Raw genomic sequence first — 19733 nt, 5'->3', positions numbered from 1 at the left:
TTAAAAAAAGTCGACGTGCATCACGGCCATGAAGAGCACGAGCAGCCCACTGACAGGTCAACCAAACCACGTGACTTTTGTTTTCCTTGAATTTTACTTTCCAACGGCGGTCTGTGACGTAGAATGATCTCAACTTAAATGCGAACTCGGATGTTTCGTAAAGGCTTTTAAGACGCTGTATGTACAGGTTTGTTTACTCACATTGTTCACCGAAATTGTGAAATGACAATAAGATTCATGTAAGGTTACATTTAAGGCACATGCTGGCAAGCATGCCCACCATCCCGTTCTGCGTAACCGGTAAAAGTACTATGCGTAGTTAACGTAGTAGCACGCTAACGCTAGCTAGCTATTACTAACGTTATCTGGCTAGCCAAGACATCGTGAAACGTAAGATAACCAGCTAATTATTCTAATTTACAGAGTCACTAAATGCATTGCTTGCTACTTGGTTGTTTAGTTACGTATTTAGCTTTATGATAGTTGACCATTTTTCATGAGTTATTAACTACCGGTTAATAGGCAGTCATAACAAGGCTAGGTTAACTAGCTAACTACGCAATTTTATAGAACGTAAAACGTTATCTAGGTACCGCTAGGTAGCTAGGTTAGCTAATTTACATTCCAGTCAGAAGTGTTATTGTAATTCTAAGACTGTTAGCTAGCTAGCTACCACAGAGACAGTATTGGTAAATGAAACTTAGTCGGCTAATTGTTTTACGGTTATCCTCCATTTGTTAACGCTAGATAACAAATCTAACCGACTGTTGTTAGCCCGATTATTTCACACACAAAAAGAATTCGGACTACGACTCGCAGAATGGTCGCGCTAGTATGAACAAGTGGAAAAGACCCAGAGTTAAGACTTCGTGCCATCATAATAATGCATTACGAATACTCCTACTACACTTAACTAACTGACAAATTAGTGCATAGTCCTAAATGTTCTTGAGACCTTGACGGTAACCAGAAATATGGGGTTATTAAACACTAGTTATCGCTCTTTGTAGTTCTTTTTCTAGACTCATTTGTTGGCTGTGAAGTATTAAGTTCTGCTTGCTGTATGATTTAAAACGTCATTAGGTTGTTCACTTCTTAAACATTTTTTTTTCTACAGGGATTTCTGTCCTAAAGGATGTATCTTCCAAGTCAAAAAACATGGGATATCCAAGATGTTAACCTCAGTTAACTAAAGTCATGACTTTTAGAATGGTTACAGATTCATATGTTCTGTGTGTGAATAGGGCTGCGTACTTGTGGCATACACAAGGCCAGAGGGTTGTGTCATTCTTACCATTATGTAATCCATCCTGCCAACTTCATGTCAAAAGGTCTGTCAGCTACAGAGACAACTATCACAACTGGAAGCACAGGCACAGTCAAGAGGCCAAAGTCCGTAGGGTATGCCACTGCAGTACTAGCTCCCTCAAACACAAGATGTTTCTGATCACCAGTATTTCTAGTTTCAATACCTCAGCCTGCCTTGGGTGTACAGATCTGAGGCATCGTATGTTAAGACTGAAGAACACCTTAGAATCAGTTTCAAAGGTTGTAAGTGGGACACAAGCAGAAGTTTTCTCCAGGTTAGCATGGCTCAGACCTAGTGCCAGCCAGGAGACCAGACAGAGGGAAGCAAATTCAGAGACAGCTTCATTTACAGATCAGAGAAATGGATCTGCCTTGGCAGCTACATCTGTGCCTGTACCTCAGCCATCCTCATCATCCATCAGCTCACCCCCACACACAACCTCAGGTTTTCCTGAAACATCCTCTGCCACATCTCAGCATCTCCAGGAACAAAAGGAAACAAAAAAGTCTTTTGAGGTCCATACCCCAGGAATGACTGGAACAGCTACCACTGTGGCATCTGAAGCTAGATCAGGAGAATCTGTATCTCCTTCCAACAGTTCTATCTCATCAAAGCAGACCACTCCACTCTTCCATCCGGGTTCATTCAGCGTCAACCTAGACGAGACCTATAATTACCTGGCACAACATGTCAATGCTTATTTTAGCAGCTTTACAAAGACAAAAGAGAAAAAGAAAGAAGTCCAAACTTATATTGATCAGCAACCCCTACCTGGCCAGAGCCACCAGAATAGTGACCACATGCCCACCCATGTGCTAGCAAAGGACCAGCTGTCATCTGCATCATCTGTGCCTCTGTTACCAGACTCTCCTTCATCCTCCAAGAAAGGCCTTGGACATTACATAGCTTCCTCTGCACCTACAGTACAGGCCTTTGTAGGAAACTACCTTGTCCCCCTTGTTCCCAAGCTTAAACCAGAACCAAAAAGTGGTCTTTCAGAGGCAGATAAACAACTTCCTTTTGAGGACTCAAAACAGAAGGAAACAGCTGAGAATAAAGAACAGAGAACAGCAGAGGAAAAAGCCAGGAGACTTCTGCTTCAAAGAGAAAAGGTAATGAGTGGCATACAAATAGTCTATAAGGATTGTATTGTATTTAAAAGATGTTTCTTATTTAATGGATTTTTTTGTTTTGTTTGTTTGTTTATTTAATTAATAACCTTTATTTAGTCTTCCTATAAACAGATCTTTACAGTGCAGCTTACTGTCTGCAGAATCTTTCTGGCATTAACAACCCACTGGTCCTTGATTATATCAAATTTTTTAACACCCATCTTTCAAAAGGCCCTAAACAAATGTTAGTGTCTTTAGTTATGTGATTTTACTGCTAATGCCAGAACATATAAGTACTTTTATTTATTTTCCTTTTCATTTTAGGCAATTTCTTTAGCAATTCATAACTGAAATGATCCTTTCCCATTGTTCTTTTAGCTATCAGTGTGAGTGAATGCCCAGTTAAAAACAGTGTGCCAGTGCCATATAGAAAAGTGATTTAGCCAGCGCACTCTGAAGTATGTTGTGTATTCTTTTACCTTGTAACTTGGTTAACTGAAGTTTCTTGTTTGCATGATATGGTCTGTTTAATGAAGAGCATTAGTGCAAAGCTGTCTATGTATTATTGCAGGAAAATAAACTTGGAGCTCATATTCTTAGGTTATGTGACTCTTATATGTGTTTGTATTCATGTGGGACTGTGCTTATGCCTAAGGAAAGTCTATAGCACTGAGCATGATGTAGAGAAAAATACTATATTCAGATTTTGCTGCATATTGCGACTGCAATAGGCTATGCTTTGTAAAAAAAAAACATAAAATGAAAACCCACAGTTATCCCTTGATGTGATATATTTAAAGTTCAAATTATTGTATTTTTATTTTTACATGTATTGTTTATGCTTGTTGTGTGAGTGCTGTAATTCCTTAAAGCACCCTGAGAACACTTATCTGCGATAGAACTATCAGAGATTACTCAGGATCTTCACAGCCATTAAGAAGAAATGTGTGTTATAAAGCTCATTTGCATGTGGCAGTCTTCTGTGATATTGGTATTGCTGAGGCCAATATTGAATTCTAAATTAACAAAAGATATGTTGCGCTGTCCTTTCAGTCAACCTCATATGTCTTATGCCACAGTGCATTGTTTAATTCCAGATGTCCATATAGATTTTGGATTATGTGGGCATATCAGTACATACATTATACACAGTTTCTTTTTGAGTGAAAACCATGTAAAATGTATTTTCTGCATTTTACTGCATGACGATTAAGTTTGTTTAGGTGGAAACCAATGTGTTTCCAAATCTAAAAAAAACCCCAAAATCTCAGAAACTTCCATTCTGCAGATCATTGCTCGGGTGAGTGTGGATAATCGAACACGAGCACTGGTGCAAGCCCTGCACAGAACTTCAGACGTCAGGCTTTACATCAGCAGGGTGGAGGAGCTCAGCTACCACCTGCTGGAATTCCCCGAAACCAGACTGGTTGCCATCAAGGTGAGTCATTTCAGCAACTCCACTCACTAATTCATCATTTGAAGTGGACTTAATCATAGTGGTATGAAGCTCTGTAATATGTAGTATTAATGTAAGTAGAAGTATTAATTTTAGCTTGTATATGCTGCAGCTATATACATATACATGTGTATATATTAACTATGAATATTGTCACTTCAAGTTTATAGCCTTAGGGCTGGAATCAGTTTTATGATTTACAGTTTCTTGCCAGTTTAATTAATCTGTGTGCAGTGGTGGTTTTTACCATTATGCAAGCCAGAAATCTGGGGGCCCCCTGCTGGTCAGAAGCAGTTGGCTGAAAAAATTGAAACACTGACTAGACGCATTTTATCTAGTGTGTTACAGAATCTCTTTGGTGTCAAACAACGAAGTTCGACACCAAAGAGCTACCATAACACTAGCTAATAAGGACTCTTGAACTCAACCATGAGATGTTCGTATCCCAGTGGCCCCTAACAAAGAAAGAAAACGAAGGAAAAGATTCCAGGATGTTCAAGATGGGTAAAGATTTTACAGCATGGATAAATGTTGTTAAAAAAAAAATAGTAAAAAATATTTTTTTAGGGCAACCAGACATTGTAGTCCCACCTATCTGTGTGGACTACAGTTCTGCATGTTAAGAGAATGACTGAAAAAGTAGTGCATTTATGATGTTGTTTTTTTTGTTTGTTTGTTTGTTTTTAAATAAACTATTTAAAAAAATTATTTCTCTTTTCTGTAGAGGTTGTACTATAACTGGTAACAAAGCTGAATTGCAAAAAAGAACTAGGTTATATTTATCTATATTGAAGCAGGGTCTATCAAAAGAAACTGCACTGTAGTTTTTAGTATGATATGTGTCACGAGTGGGCATTAGAACTTCGTAGAATTGAAGAAGCTTTATTGTAAATCTGAAAGAACAGACACATGACAAACATTAACTAGCCTTCATTGTAAAGGCTGGTCTTAATTATTTTGTTCCTTAAATCACCTGCCAGCAAATATTTGTTTTAAATTAAGTGAGCATGGGGAAGCTACATTTTGGTGTTGTTTGTTTTCTGTTTTTGGTTTTCAGATACTTCTCAAATGTCAACTAAGCTTTCTGCTGTTACATGAGGTGCTACTATAGCACTGATGACTGTATGCCTTTTATTAAGTGGTTATTAATACCTTTTTATTTCAAAGAATATTTAAGTAGGTATGTTCCTTCTGAGCTCATCTCTATCAATTAAAAACCATATTGTTTTTATAATGATAATTTGTTTTACTGACAAAAATACAGACATAGCTTATAACATGGATGTAATTTTTGTGAAATGTTATTGACTTTGTGCTCACCAGGAGAAGGTAATTCCATGTCTGCTTCGTCTGCGGCATCCCTGTGATCCGTCCCTAAAGGCTGCGGTCAGAGAGGCGCTCGCCCTGGTAGGCTACACTGATCCAGTCAAGAGCAGAGGAATACGCATACTGTCCATTGATGGAGGTGGTACAAGGTATCCTCTAACCTCCATGTTCTGAAGTTAGAACAGGGCTAAGCTCTTCCTGGCACTGCATTTTTCATGGTTCTCTTTTTCTCTGTGCTTGTTTACTTTCAGAGGACTTGTGGCTCTTCAGACTCTGCAAAAGCTGGAAGAGCTGTCAGGAAAATCTATTTACCAGCTCTTTGATTACATTTGTGGTGTGAGCACAGGTAAGATAACCTCTTCTGGGTTTTCAGTGTCTCAGTGCATGTATGAAAGTCCTGCAATGAATAATAACAAGCTGCTGTAGCAGAGACATCATCACAATTGATTTCAGAGACTTTAGTCAAGTGACATTCCATGTCATTGTCAAGTATCTCAGCATAGTGTCTTTCTTTTCCACTGATCATGAGATGCAGACAAGTAATTAGTTAGTCAAGCATGATTGCCACTCGTAGATGTATATAATGTAGCTTTAAATATCTGTGCCTACCTCAGCATAGTCTCTGCTATAAATCAGATGTGATTTTATTTCCAGTTCTAGCTTTTGTAAAGTTACATTATTTGTGGAAAAATGTTAAAAAGGAGATTTATGATAACTATTACATTAATAATAAATAATGGTCAAACCAATGCAATGTTTTCAAGTATCTACCTTTGCTAAAATGTGACTGTGATGAAATGTGCTCTGTAGCAGTGCCTCATATGACCACCTGGGGGCACTTTTTATCTTAGCTTTAACTCTGCTTTCTCCAACTATTCCGTTTCATTGGTCGTACGCTCTAAAATGAAATGTAATGTTCTTGTTGCAACAGCAGGATCTTAAGTCTGTGTCTATTTTCATAGCACCAAGCTCCATTCCAAATTCTGCACCCCCTTTTCCAAAATCACAGATTCTGCCAAACCCATATAATCCCCTTATGAGAGAGCAGGATAGGGATATTTGAGGGATCGTCTGTGCCTGTTATACCAAACCAGCAGGGCTCTAGAGTCACGGTGTGGGTGTGGGTGTGGGTGAGTACACAGTATCAGTGCTGCGCTGGGTGTCTGTATTATGTATGCTGCTTAGCCAGGGCTCCTGGCATGGAGCTTCAAAGTGGCAGTTGGACACGAGAGGGGTTCACTTGGATCAAAAGATGACATGGTGTGTTCAAATTACCTAAGCCTGCAGGATATATGTGAGCAGCATCATTTGTGAAACATAAACAATATCTTGTATAATCACAGTTCTTAATTTGTCCATTAATCGAATTGGTCATAACCATGGCTATTTAGTATGGCAGCTCTAGAGAGAAAGTGGATTTTTCTCCTATTTATTTAAAAAGGTGTTAAGACATTTATTAATTTAAATATGTAATATTGGATGCATTTTGAGTTGATGTATGTGTGTTTTTCCTCAGGTGCTATATTAGGCTTCATGCTGGGTGTGTATCGTACCCCTCTGAGTGAGTGTGAGGAGCTTTATAGGAAGCTGGGCTCTGATGTCTTCAAGCAGAACGTTATTGTGGGTACTGTGAAGATGGGCTGGAGCCATGCCTTCTACGATACTGAGGTCTGGGAGAAAGTTCTTAAGTGAGTACAAAAGTCTAATCCTGTTTTCCAGATCTACATTAATTAGTACAGGGTGTATTAGCACAGTGGTTTATTTAAAATTGGTTACAATTTGTTGAATGTTGGAGTCATGCCTTACATCACAAAAACATATTAGGAGAGCTGTTATTGTTTGATTGTTATTGTTTGGTCTAATATAATTTCTCATTTTCAAACAGGGAAAAAATGGGCTCTGACCTTATGGTTGAAACATCAAGAAACCCTGATTGTCCTAAGGTTGGTGTAAGAGAGTGTTATTCTTGTAAACATTATGTCCTTGTGTCCTGAATAAAAAAAATGATGTGACATACCATTGGCACCTGGAATAAGTCTTTGTACTCTCTCCACCAGGTGGCAGCAGTGAGCACAGTGGTGAATAAGGGGACTCCATTAAAGGCATACATTTTCAGGAACTACAACTTGCCCCCTGGTGTGCGATCCCACTACCGAGGCAGCTGCAGACACAAGATTTGGGAGGCCGTCAGAGCTTCCACTGCTGCTCCTGGCTATTTTCAAGAGTTCACACTAGGCACCAACCTTCACCAGGTAAATTCAGATGTTACATAGGCCTTACGCGCAGTCAGTGAGGGGATGTCAGTAAAATAGCAAGAGCATAAAGTAGCCTTTTAATGCAAGGACATTTATAAGCACCATCTGCTTGATGCTCTTTAATGGTTGTATTCCAATGGCACTCCATATTGTGGTCTCAGCATCTACAGAAAGCTCCTGCAGAGACATGAGTGAATATAGGAGACAGAAATTGATGGATGGCTGCCTTGAATGAAACAAAACCAGCAGACCACTTGAACACAATCACTGGCACTACCTGTAGTCCAATAATAGATTGTGTAAGACATTGGGGTTGTTTTAAATTTAGCTTCACTGTTTTTCAATTAAGTTAATTACTTAGCTCTTATAATCATGTGTAGCACTCTCCAACTTGTTACTGAGAAACTTGCCACTCCCCTCTATCTTCTTCTTGGACATAAATATAGTACAGTACAGCGGTTATTAAGGTTTCAACCTGCTGATATTAAGATCTACTGTTTGTTCAAAACATGTTCTGTTACATAACAGTTGAATAATGTACATGTCAAAGGTTGAAAGATTGGCTCTTTGAAATCAGTTTTGCTATTGGTTACACATAAATTAAGGTCACAACCTGTGCTTAGTTCAGTGATTTGATCTAGACCTTTTACTCCTACATAAAAGGCCTTTAAAAAAACAAACAAACAAGTATGCCTATTTAAAGCTTGTTTTCCATCAGGTCTTTATAGAGAAGTACTGCTGCATTTCCAGTCCTCTGTATAAATAGAAAGAGGCCCTGCTATTTTTCCTTTTCCACCATGTCTTTCTCTTGAATTGAAACATCATGGAGCAGGTGCTGAGGCAGAGCTCCATGTTTTAATTTAAACATGTGGGACTGCTGGGAAGGAATCAAAGAGAATTGCTGATGGATCCCTGTAGAGTTGGGATTTCCTCCTGGTATGTCATTAGACACTCATTATACACATACATGTACACACTTTGAGGAAGAAGGACATATATAGCATTTATTTGATCAGTTTTAGATGTACCACAGTTGGACTCAAAAAGAAAAAGAAGCCACATATAAAATAATCAAAAACAAAAAGTAAGTAGAAACTTTAGTAAAGTGCAGGAATAAGCATTAGTGGACATGAATAAGCATTAGTTTGTACTGCAAATATTCCTAAAGAAATGAATGCCTTTTAGTGTAAATTCTTTCATTTGTAGATTAGTTTCTTATTTGTTGCATAGCACTTGGATTTCCTTTATAAAAGTCCGGTAGTTACAATATGAGTATGTACCATTCATAGCACAGGTGTGTGTGCATGCACACACACATACATACATACATACATACATACATACATACACACACACACACACACACACACACACACACACACACACACAGGCATTTATTCTAAAATCGATATCTTAGAAAGCCTTCATGAGCCTTTATTGGCAGCTCCACATTAGACCTAAGATTCTGTTTAATGACTCCTTTACATAATTTACATAATTTCCTAGATCTGTCTTTCTCTTCCTCAGTTCTGTTGAAATTCCACACAAACACACATACACACATACAAACCCAGAAACACAGTGCTCTTCCTCTCGTCTCTTGGTATGTTTGGTGCCAGGCTGATCCTTCAGGGCTCTTTCAGGGAACTCAGGCTGGCATGTCAGATGGTCTCGAGTGCCCTATTCTTCCCATGGCAGCTCGCTATTAAACCCACAGCTTAGCTCAGAGGTGCATAAACTACAGTCCTGGTGATCCCTGCTGTTCTCTGTGTACTTCTTTTAAAACGATTCAGGCCTGCCTTCAGCAAAGTGATGTATGGGTGGTTTTCAGATGGTGTCATCCTGCCATTTTTCCACTGACATCGACAGAAAAATCCACTTTCATTCGTACAAACCATAATGAGCTTTTTGTCTTATAGTGAGTGTCTGATCATTTCATAAGTACATTGCACATTGTTGTGTGCCAGTGAAAATTCACATTGTGCTTACCTGTAAATGGAGCATTTAATCAGAAAGGAAGAGTCATGGCAAACATTTCCTTTGATGTGTGTCACTTTTCAAACAATTTAAGAATCCACAAACTGGCAAGTTGACATCCTCCCAGCTAATTGTGTATCATTTACATATGCAAGCTTCATACTATAGCAGACCCAGAGGGAGGAAGTTGGTGGTGAATGTCTGAGCATAGCATCTTTTCAGCAGTTGCCATGGACTCTGCCAGGACGGCATGCAGGAATGAAGCCTGTTAGACCGTTTGCGCCCACCCTCACACAGCTGCTGAAAGATATGCTTGCACCAGAATCAAGACAGCACAACACAAGAGAAATATTGTCAATGCAGTACAGGAAATGTGTGTGCAAAATAAACGACTTTAACACTAATGGACTGATTGGAAGAGATTGGAATTAGAAATCTGATATTAGACCCACCTTTTTGAGTTATTTTGTGTTTAGCTGTTGTTTTTGTTGAGAACTTCTCCCTTGAAACTCCTGAAGCAATCCCTTCAGTTGGTGGGGGGGGGGGGGGTGTCTAATGCATTTACAGAAAATCTTTCAAGGCTCCAAGGCTGCTGTTTTAAACCCAGGTGAATGTTTACAGTAAGACACAATGCAGATACACAGTAGGAGATGCTTGATTGGTTTGACAGGCTGCATTAGAAGATTAGACATGTTTGTTGATTACATTGACTGACAAAAGGCATTTGGGGAAAAAGGTCCCTGTAACAGAGATAGTTTATCTTACTTGCAAAATAGGAATAAAGTGGTATTCCTGAAAGAAAAACATTTTATTGTCTTAGATTTACCCACATATGACCTTTTTATGACCTTTCACATTGTTATATTAGCTCAACTGTTTTGTGAATTAATGAACAACATTATGGTGGGGAAATAATTGTGTACCTTAAATTAAGCCCATAGTCATTTCACATATTAAGGATGCCATGCCAAAAATAACTCTGAATTGACCCCTAAAGTCAAATATAGTGTAGACGTTTAATATCAAGATGAAGTGTGCATGTGTGTTTGTGTTATAGTCTTCCATGGTTTAGCTTAATTTCCTGTTCTTGGGAAAGTCTTCACTGCATCCTGCCCAGGTGGGACGTTCTTGTTTTATGATAGCAACTTGAACCTCATGTAAAGCTTCTGGCTACCAAGGTCAAAGGTCACAATGGTGAACTAGTCAGAGTAATTGCATAATGTGGCATAATGACCTCCTGCCCCAGCCAGTCAAGTGAGAGTCATGGCTGTCTAAAACACTGAAGTTTTTACATTTGTGCTTTGACTAGTATGCATGGAAGATGTTTTGGAAAATTCCCCTGAATTTTGTTTGTAAATTCAGCATATTTATATTCAGTAGTGAAGCTAATCTTAAGTCCTTATTAATTCATGTATAATAATGGACCAATAAGGTTTAGGTATAGTGGTAAAAGATAATTAAAAATCTAAGTATATTTGATTTGAAATATATTTGCATTATAGTATGATGTGTGTAGTTCTTTCATTTTGTGAAAGTAATTTGTGTTCAGCCATTAAACTTTCTTACTGAAACAGCAGTAATCAGCATGCCCAAATAAACATTTCCCAAGTGCATGTCTAAATATCCCCAGCTCTTGCTCTTTGCCCATCACTGTGGGGCACTGGATTGTTACAGAGCAATTTTACCTTATGTAACTCAGGTTTAATGAATAGCCACTATGTCTTCTTGTCCTCATGGTGCTAGAGTAACTTGGCACATCATTACAGCATATGTGCTCTGCGCTACCTGCCAAATATTCTTGTTTCTTGCCAAATGTTCCCAATCCACAATCAGACCTGAAGAAGAGAGTCCCTTGACTGAGGTTGTAGGTTGATGGTGTGAAATGCCCTTAGAGCTGGTGTGGGGAGGGGAAAGATCTCGGGACCATTTGTGACTGTTATTACAGTTCCTCAAAGAGCTCTCTGCCTAGAGAAAAACGAAAGCTGAAATGGTGAAATCACTTAAAGGCATACATGCATTGCTGGTTTATTATAGATTGTCATGAACAAGTGGAAAAATAAATGCTAAAAATAATTGGAGGCTTACAATGAAATGAGGTGAAACTTTGACAATGAGGTTACTTTTGTAAATGTCAAAAAAAGCATGATGGAGATAAAGGACATTAGAATGGTTAGGAAAAAAGAGGTGTTTGTGGCTGCATATCTTAAGATTAGGCATGATAAGTTTAGACTTACAAGTGCTGAGTCCACAGGTAACATGATTCTCAATTTCTTAAATTAAATTAAATAGGCAAGTCAAATACTTTTGAAGAGTGCTAGGCTGCTAGTGAGTTTTTAAGATCGATTGGTATTTCCCCCCATTTTTGTTTCTTCCATCTGTTGTGTGTGTGTGTGTGTGTGTGTGTGTGTGTGTGTGAATTACCAATGAAAGCAAATCTTTTCTGTAAGCCATGTTTTACAGAAGAAACAAGAAGCTTGTTAACAAGCAATTCCATCCTGATGTTATCAATAACTGCATCACCCAATTGACACTACACAAATAGTAATTCATAAAGCAGCCAATGGTACAGGTATTGGCTCTTAACTAGTCATTAAACAGGTAAGAGGTTTTTTGTATATTCCAGAAATGTTATGCAAGTTGCATTTTAACATCCATTTATAAGGCTTTACATACTGTGTTATTGCTGATTAACCTTCAAGTAAACTCCTTCAAGTCAATATTTGAGTCATTGTGGACTACTCAGTGTAAAAAGTTTTTTTGATTGTTTTTGTTTTTGTTTGTTTGTTTTTTAATTAGCAGGCCCCTTAAAAGTAATAGAATTTAACTAAATCTACCAGAAGCATTGCTCCTCTGAGAAGGCCTTCCTCAAGTAAATTAGAAAGTGTAAAATGCAGGTAAATGCTTTCTCTAGGATTTACGTGCTTGAACATTTTTTCACAGTCTCTGATGGCGTATTTATTGACATACCAATTTGCACAGGATTCAAATAATTTGGAGTTATTTCTAGCACCGTTTTATAATAGGCAGATGGATTCTTTACTGACGTGGAGTGTGCAGTTCTTAAATATGACTTGCATGGCAGATTCAGATGGTACTACAATCACTGAGGATCATCGGTGATAATTACCACACCTTTCCATGTAAATCTCATCTTGCCCAAATAGGGTTTAAGACTGAGGACTGAATAAAATGCACAGATAAAAAGGGTGTTAAAATGGACTTGGGTTCTTCTCATCTTCAGAACAGTATTTTAATATACTTTGACTATGACATTCAACTATCTTAACTTACCCCACGAAGATTGTTCTTCTCAACCTGTTCAGTAGCCTCAGCCTTTGTGTTTAAATTAGCAATTTTACCAGTCCCACAGGCCTTTGACATGACGACCACTTTTTATCTCACCTTTCCCATAAATGGCAACAAACTGACAAGTTGAGCATTAAGAAAAGTATGAATATGGTTCTCCATCCAATACTACCATTTAAGTTATCAATTTGTCAATTATTTCAGCAATCTATTGAAATGGCGTTCACAAGTTTTACTATTAAGCAGTCATCCCCTTCAGTGAACGAGGGACATTTCATTTGTAATCTAGTAGAAAGATTATACACATTTGTTAAAAAAAAAAGAAAAAAGTTATACTTATATTACTAGTAATATTGTGAAAGGGTGTTGTTTATTATAGGCATTAGTCACATTAAGTACATTTTAACTTCTTAAGGGGGCAAGTGAGAGATAACTTAAAAAATGAATTTCCATACTAACATCTGTGACCTTGCCCAAGATCTCATATTGCTCGAAGATAATCATTATTAGGAATATAGCTTGTAATATTACCCCAGTCCATGACAGTATAACAATTACTATCCCATTTGAACTCTTGTGCTTCATCATCAAAGGTACTGTACAAATGGACTTTGAAATAGGTAATTCATGAATATTATAATGTAATCAACAAGTCCACAATTGAAAAAAAGGACCTTGTGAACTTTATTTAAAGACTAAATATATTCATATTGTATTAGCCCTTTCCTGGGTAATTTTTATGAAAAGAAATGTCAAAAACATCAGATTAATTGTATACATCAAGCAAGGACAGCCATTCTTTGTGTTTTTTAATGCTCTAATGTGTTTGTGTTTTGTGTCTATGCTTGCGTGTGTGTATGCACACGTGCATGTGTGACATGAGTCTGATGGGTCTAGTCCTTTTCATCAACTCTGTTGCCTCTCAGCATCCTTGCTAAGGTGGGTGTGTTCCAGCAGTGTTTATGACTGAGATAAGTTCTTTTCACTTTAACCAGTGAATAATCCTCATTGAAGTCGAATCTTATAAGGTCTTGGCCTTCTATAAAACCGCCTCTTTGTACTTCAGGAGCTTGACTACAGTTGGTTTGCTTTCTTCACTCTCAATCCAGTATATGTGGTGACTGGAATACCAATTGCATTCTTATTTGTATTTAATCTGGATATCACTCATTTTTTGAGAGAGCTGGAAAAGATTACTTGGCACTCTGGCCTTTAGGAACCATGTTAACACTAACTTGTCCAAGGCCAGTATTCAGCCCACGCCTCTTCCGTCGAAACTCCCACTGGATGTCATGAACTGCGCAAACCTTCTCAAATCCAGTGATCTGAGGCAAAATGTTCATTGTTTGTGTTCTGCAGAGTAAGATAATGTTGCTATCCAGTTAGCTATTTTGATAAACATACTTTGCTTCCTTTTGAAGTGATCAATCCATCTGCATGTGTATACACACTTCTGTGTTACATTGTCAATGACAGTGGAGCTTTAAGATTTACAAAGTTAACTACTGTTTAGTGTGTAGTATGTATCGTACAGTCTAAAGACCAAGACTAGAGAAAAAGCAACTTTCTGTCATTCACACATGCTGCGAGTTTGAATGACGGCTTTGGCTTGAGTCTTTTCTTCCTTTTTTTTTTTTTTTTTTTTTTTTTTTACTTTGTACCTTTTTGTCCTTTGTTTAACTTAGCTTTCACTTGTGTATTAAATATAAGAGTATTAAACAGCATTGTTTTGAACCTCAAATCCTTCTCATATGCCTCTGCTAGAGAAGTTGATGTATTGATCTCTATAGGCAAGTTGACAACGGCCTCAGTGGATGCAAGATTCCTGTCTGTTTGTTGGTCTCACTAAGGAAGCATTGTTTCTTGCTTCCATTTTTTTCAACCCTTCTAATGAGTTTTGTCATTACAATAATGTTTTACCTGTGTTTTTCCCCCACTCTTTTTTGATCAGTACCTGTATTTCTCCTTTAAGTGGGAAAGCCATTTTACATTTAGCAAATAACTTTTTTCTAACTGTCAGAAACCATACTGGCAATAAAAAGCTAAAGACAGGCTGCTAATTCATTACTGTCCCTTAGCGCGAGAGTGCTTGGAGATATCCTGGTTGATTCAGTTAGAATAGTGGTAGTCTTAGCCACAGACAATCCACCACATGTAGATGGAGAGTCTGATATCTATAGTGTGTGTTAACCTGGCCACACCATTACGATTTGGCCAGCTGCATTCTGCCTCACAAAGGCATAGCCGTGGCTTCCGCATGGGAAAATGAAGCGATTGATGCTAACATTGCATCTGGATGATTAAGCATGGTATTCAGACCTCCCGAATTGCTTGTGGGCACTAAAAAGTGGTGAGAAGTGCTATAGGCTGACATTTTACCTTGAATGCCTTTCCAACTGTTTTGTCTGAGTTACAAGAACAGAACTTTCCACATCCAACTGAACCATCATATTTCTATTTTCCCGAGAGACTTTGTCATGACTCAGTTTTTGAAATTTCCTCTTTCTGTGTGTCATGCCAGAATAGTAGGCTTTTGGTTGGTCATTTTGTGTGCCAGCCAAATTTCCTTTTCCTGCAAGAGCAAGCAGCTGTTTGCCACATTAAAATGGTGAAAGGCACAATGCGAGACTAGGATACTAGTAAGTGAAATTACATCATTCATGTATGTATAAATCTGTGGATAACAACTTTGGAAAATATTCGCTTACTGGTTAAATGGTGCTAAACAAGTATTAACACAATGTTTGAAATACAGTAAGACAAAACAGACTTGCAGTCTTAGTCCCTGTTGGTTTTGTTTTGTCTCACTCTAGACTGTGTAGCCATTTTTAGTATTTTCATGTTGTGGCACCTCCACCTTGTGACTGAGAATAGTTTTAGAGGCAAGTTGGTTTCTGAGGCCACCCAGGGTTCCCTGGCATTATTTCCTTGCCTTGCCTGTAACCCCATCACACCTCCCTTTTTCCGTCGTTTCCAATATTTTCAGTTCTGTTTTTTGGGAAAACCTTGAGGCACTGGTACAGATTCTCAGTTCTAATGATTTAGAGTACTGTTGTCTTGGGTAGCAGTGGTGTTCTAAAAGACTGTTCTTAGCATAACTAACTCATTATGTCCTGCCCGAAGAGGCGGCCTTAAAAGATAGGACTGAAATCCTCAGAGACCCAACCTTCCCTCTGCTCTAACAAACGCAGACGCTCGAAGTCCCCAGAAACCTTCAGACCCAGGGGCTTCTCCCTCTGGCCTCACCCCACTAATGAGAGGCCCTTCCTCGCCGTTTGAAGCTTCCCATCACCCTGCCCCCTTAGGTCTCCAGCTGTGTGCCTGTTTGAAGTGCTTAACGATTTTCTGTCTTATTTCCACAACTATTCATTCATGATATTCCATGGTTAACCAATTTAATGCTAGTCTGGTTATAGTGAATAAATGAATTTTTTTTTATTTAATAGATTTTATATGAATTTGTCAGCAATTTTAAAAACTTTATTTTAATATACAGTATAGCAAGCAGGACAGAGTTCTTATTTCTGACAGGTTGTTAGTAGATTAGATTAGATAAATAACAAATGGAATTAGCACAGAAAGATTATACTGTGTATTACAGACTTTCCTATCTGAATACTGCAGTGTCTGTCTATATGTGATCTTTGTCTGTTTTTCACTCCCAAAAAATATAGTTCAGAGGATATGATCACTCGTGATGTATAAATTTATAGTGAAAAGTGATGGAAAGCTGTGTGTTGAAAAGTTAATAGACAAGATTCACTTGTCACTCTCTTTTAGGATGGTGGTTTACTGATAAACAATCCAACAGCTCTGGCAATCCATGAATGTCAGTGCCTATGGCCGGAGTCCCCTCTGCAGTGTGTGATTTCTCTGGGTACAGGCCGCTTTGAAGCTCCCAGCAAAAACACCACCACCTACACAAGCCTGAAGACCAAGCTCACCAACGTCATCAGCAGTGCTACAGACACAGAGGGTGAGGACATTACATCTGCTCAATACATTTTGGTTATGTAAGGGAGCATAGATAAGTGTCAGGATAATGTGTTACTTATATGAGTTAATTTAATAGTGATTCACATTTACAACTAGAATATCACTGACCTCAACAATACTAAAATTCAGAAGTATGAATGTGGTCCAACAAAGCAAATCAAATGCACACAAGAAGCCATGTAGCCTGTCACATTTCACATTCAGAATTGTATTGGGAAACAATGAGGGGGTATTTTTTTGGCTGAGAAAAAGTAGGTAAAAATCAAGTTGCTTATTACGTTTTATATTAATATCAATTGAAAATATTGACAAGAAAGTATGGAATTAAAATGCCATTACATATAATCTTTAATTTAATGATGACACACTAGCTGGATTGAGTAACACTAACTGGACCTGTTTAGGATTTAACACATACTGTGGGTATAGATGTGTGCATACACACTCGTAGAATGCCATGCCTTCTCTGTGCTTTTCATTTGGGATTAAACAGAGCTACGGTTTAATCATGGAGGTTATTTATAAATCGTGGATTACCCATCCTCTATCATGAGATTATCCCTCACCTGTAAACAGAATGTTTTCTGTAAAATGCCACACACACTCACACACAGACTATAAGTGCAGTAAATAACTAAAGAAATTTTAACAGACATCATTATTATGGGTCAGTTTAGGATTTTAGTCTGTTTGTAATCACATGCAAACATTAAAATAAAACATGATGATGTGTATCCAGTGCACCTCCTTCATTATTTCTTCCTGTCTGTTTCATCCTCTTGTTGTGGCTCTTTTCTTCTGTTCCCGTCTCAGAGGTGCATACCATGCTGGACGGCCTGCTGCCCCCCAACACGTACTTCAGATTTAACCCGCACATGACGGAGGATGTGGCCCTCGACGAGCGGCGCAGTGAGAAGCTGAGCCAGCTTCAGGCAGAGGGGCTGCGTTATCTGGAGCGCAATGAGCAGAAGCTGAAGCGGGCTGTGCACAAGCTTGTACAGGAGAAGAGTTCAGCACAGAGGCTGTGTGAGTGGTTCCGCCTCAGAGTGCACATGTACGGTGGCCTGTAGGACATTTTAAACATGTTGGTATGCATGTCTGGGGTTGCTAAAATGCATGAACATGGACCACATTACATTTGTTGATAAAACATGGTCTGATAATAGTTATAGTCAGAAGTTTCATTACTGTTCTACAGGATTAGAGTAGTATCCTAGGCAAGAATGGTGAACGTTCCAATTTGAATATATAATCTGGAGTATATAATCTGTCACCTGAACTATCACCACTATTGATTTAATACTCAAATGCTAAACTGGTTAAGTGAGTGTCCCAACAATCTGGGCAAAAATGGAAAAATTAGAGAAACACTGCCATGGTTTCTTTCAGAATTTAAAGAATGGTAGTGATCAGGATTTATGTATTATATGGGATTTGTAAGCATCACTACATTAAAAGATACCATTTACATAGAAATGTGTGTGCACACCACCCTTCCTTCAAAAGGTGTTTTAAAAGGTAAAAATAAATAAATAAATAAAAAAAGTAAAAAGTAAACCACCATCCTAAATAAATAAATGCAAGTTTGCTTGAATTCTAACTAAATGCATATCAAGCATATAGCCTCACAGTCGAAGCAGAAATGCAGGCTGTTTGGGTGAAATTCTTTAAGAACACTAACATTAAAAATAAATATGTAGTGATCTTTTGTATTTTTGAAAGTAATGACAAGCCTCATGTCTCCGTCGTATCTCAAATGGTGAGATATCTGTAAGCACTTAGAATGTTCTTGTCAGGTATATATATATTTTCTTTTATTGTTTTGTTAACATCTATAGTGTTCTGTTCTTAAATTTTAATAATATAATGTATCTACAAATATACTGATTTTGTGATATTTTTAGAAGACCCTTTGAACCATTAGCATTAATTCTGTGATTTGCTAAATAATAATGTAAGGTTTAAGATGTAGAAGGCCAAGAAGTCACTTTGTATAGCAATTTCTATTTTAATTTTGGTGTATTTTCCACAACCATAATGACCTCACATATAATTTATTTTATATTATTTCCTCTTGAGGAGTTGGAAATAAGGAAAGTTCCTCATACGTTTCCTCATAGGGAAAATGTAATTTATTGTTCCCTGATGTCTAATCTAGTCCAACAACAGTAGTCTCTTATCTGGTTCTACTTTGTGCATATATGTAAAACAATCTAATAATAAAGTATTTGAGATTGCTTTAACATGTATGCTTACATAGAAATCTGCAAGGATGGCATGGTTTTATTGGATTGTCTAACAGAGCTGAAGAGCTAAGGCTTTTTTGTGATTAAATATTTTACATATGATGCAGTGAATTGTTGGATAGCTATACACAGAAAGCTGCTCTGAAATGCTGCTGTGCGATTAAATGTTACATTTCTCACATTAGATTAACCTAAAGGATTTCGTACTGTACCCTGTACACACCAAGATAACACTTACGTTGGTGGTTCATTAGAAAGACTTTTCACATTTTCATATTTCATGATGTTGCACCTTTGACAATGACTTCATTATGTAATCTGTTTACTGTCTGTGAGATGGCTATTGAAGTGGGACTGAAAGCTGACATGATTGCATTTGCTATATAATGTGTAAGGTTAATATAAAGAAACTCCTAAGATCAGTACATTTAAGTGGATGTGAAAGGGTCTGAGTGATGCCTATTTGCAGGGAAGGTAAAGTAATTAACCTTTTGGAAGAAGTCATTAAGTCTTCAGTGTGGATTTGAGAGGTAATTAGACTAAAGTAAAAGTATTGCTTAAGTATTTATTTCAAGTGACTAATTCTAGATGCACATAAAGGATTACTACAAGAGATATTACATCATAGTATTTCAAGTCAAAGTTTCTGTTAAAGTGTTTTGGCACAGTTCAAATAATTGAACACAAAAATGTTAACAATATTTCATACTCAGATGCCTCTGAATTTTAATACATATCACTGTATATTTT

General features: G+C 37.7%; 1 protein-coding gene across 4 annotated transcripts; it reads left to right on the top strand.

The window, feature by feature from the left end:
* Window positions 1-51: 51 nt before the first annotated feature.
* Window positions 52-18432, top strand: LOC113571839 (calcium-independent phospholipase A2-gamma). 4 transcript variants are annotated; one of them, XM_081712220.1, is made up of 10 exons: window positions 52-177; window positions 1118-2421; window positions 3710-3859; window positions 5201-5352; window positions 5455-5549; window positions 6720-6891; window positions 7089-7146; window positions 7261-7455; window positions 16522-16717; window positions 17551-18432. In XM_081712220.1, the coding sequence occupies exons 2-10, from the start codon at window positions 1198-1200 to the stop codon at window positions 17805-17807; spliced, it is 2499 nt and encodes an 832-aa protein (XP_081568346.1). In that variant the 5' UTR covers window positions 52-177; window positions 1118-1197; the 3' UTR covers window positions 17808-18432. The 4 variants fall into 4 exon arrangements, with proteins under 4 accessions (XP_081568346.1, XP_081568349.1, XP_081568347.1 ...); XM_081712221.1 differs by having other exon boundaries at window positions 83-187; XM_081712222.1 differs by lacking the exon at window positions 52-177 and adding an exon at window positions 252-390.
* The last annotated feature ends 1301 nt before the right edge of the window (window positions 18433-19733 follow it).

Source organism: Electrophorus electricus, chromosome 4 (assembly GCF_041902795.1).
Source record: "Electrophorus electricus isolate QZ-2024a chromosome 4, ASM4190279v1, whole genome shotgun sequence".
In the NCBI taxonomy this organism is placed as follows: Eukaryota; Metazoa; Chordata; class Actinopteri; order Gymnotiformes; family Gymnotidae; genus Electrophorus; species Electrophorus electricus.
This window is presented reverse-complemented; position numbering and strand designations above follow the sequence as displayed.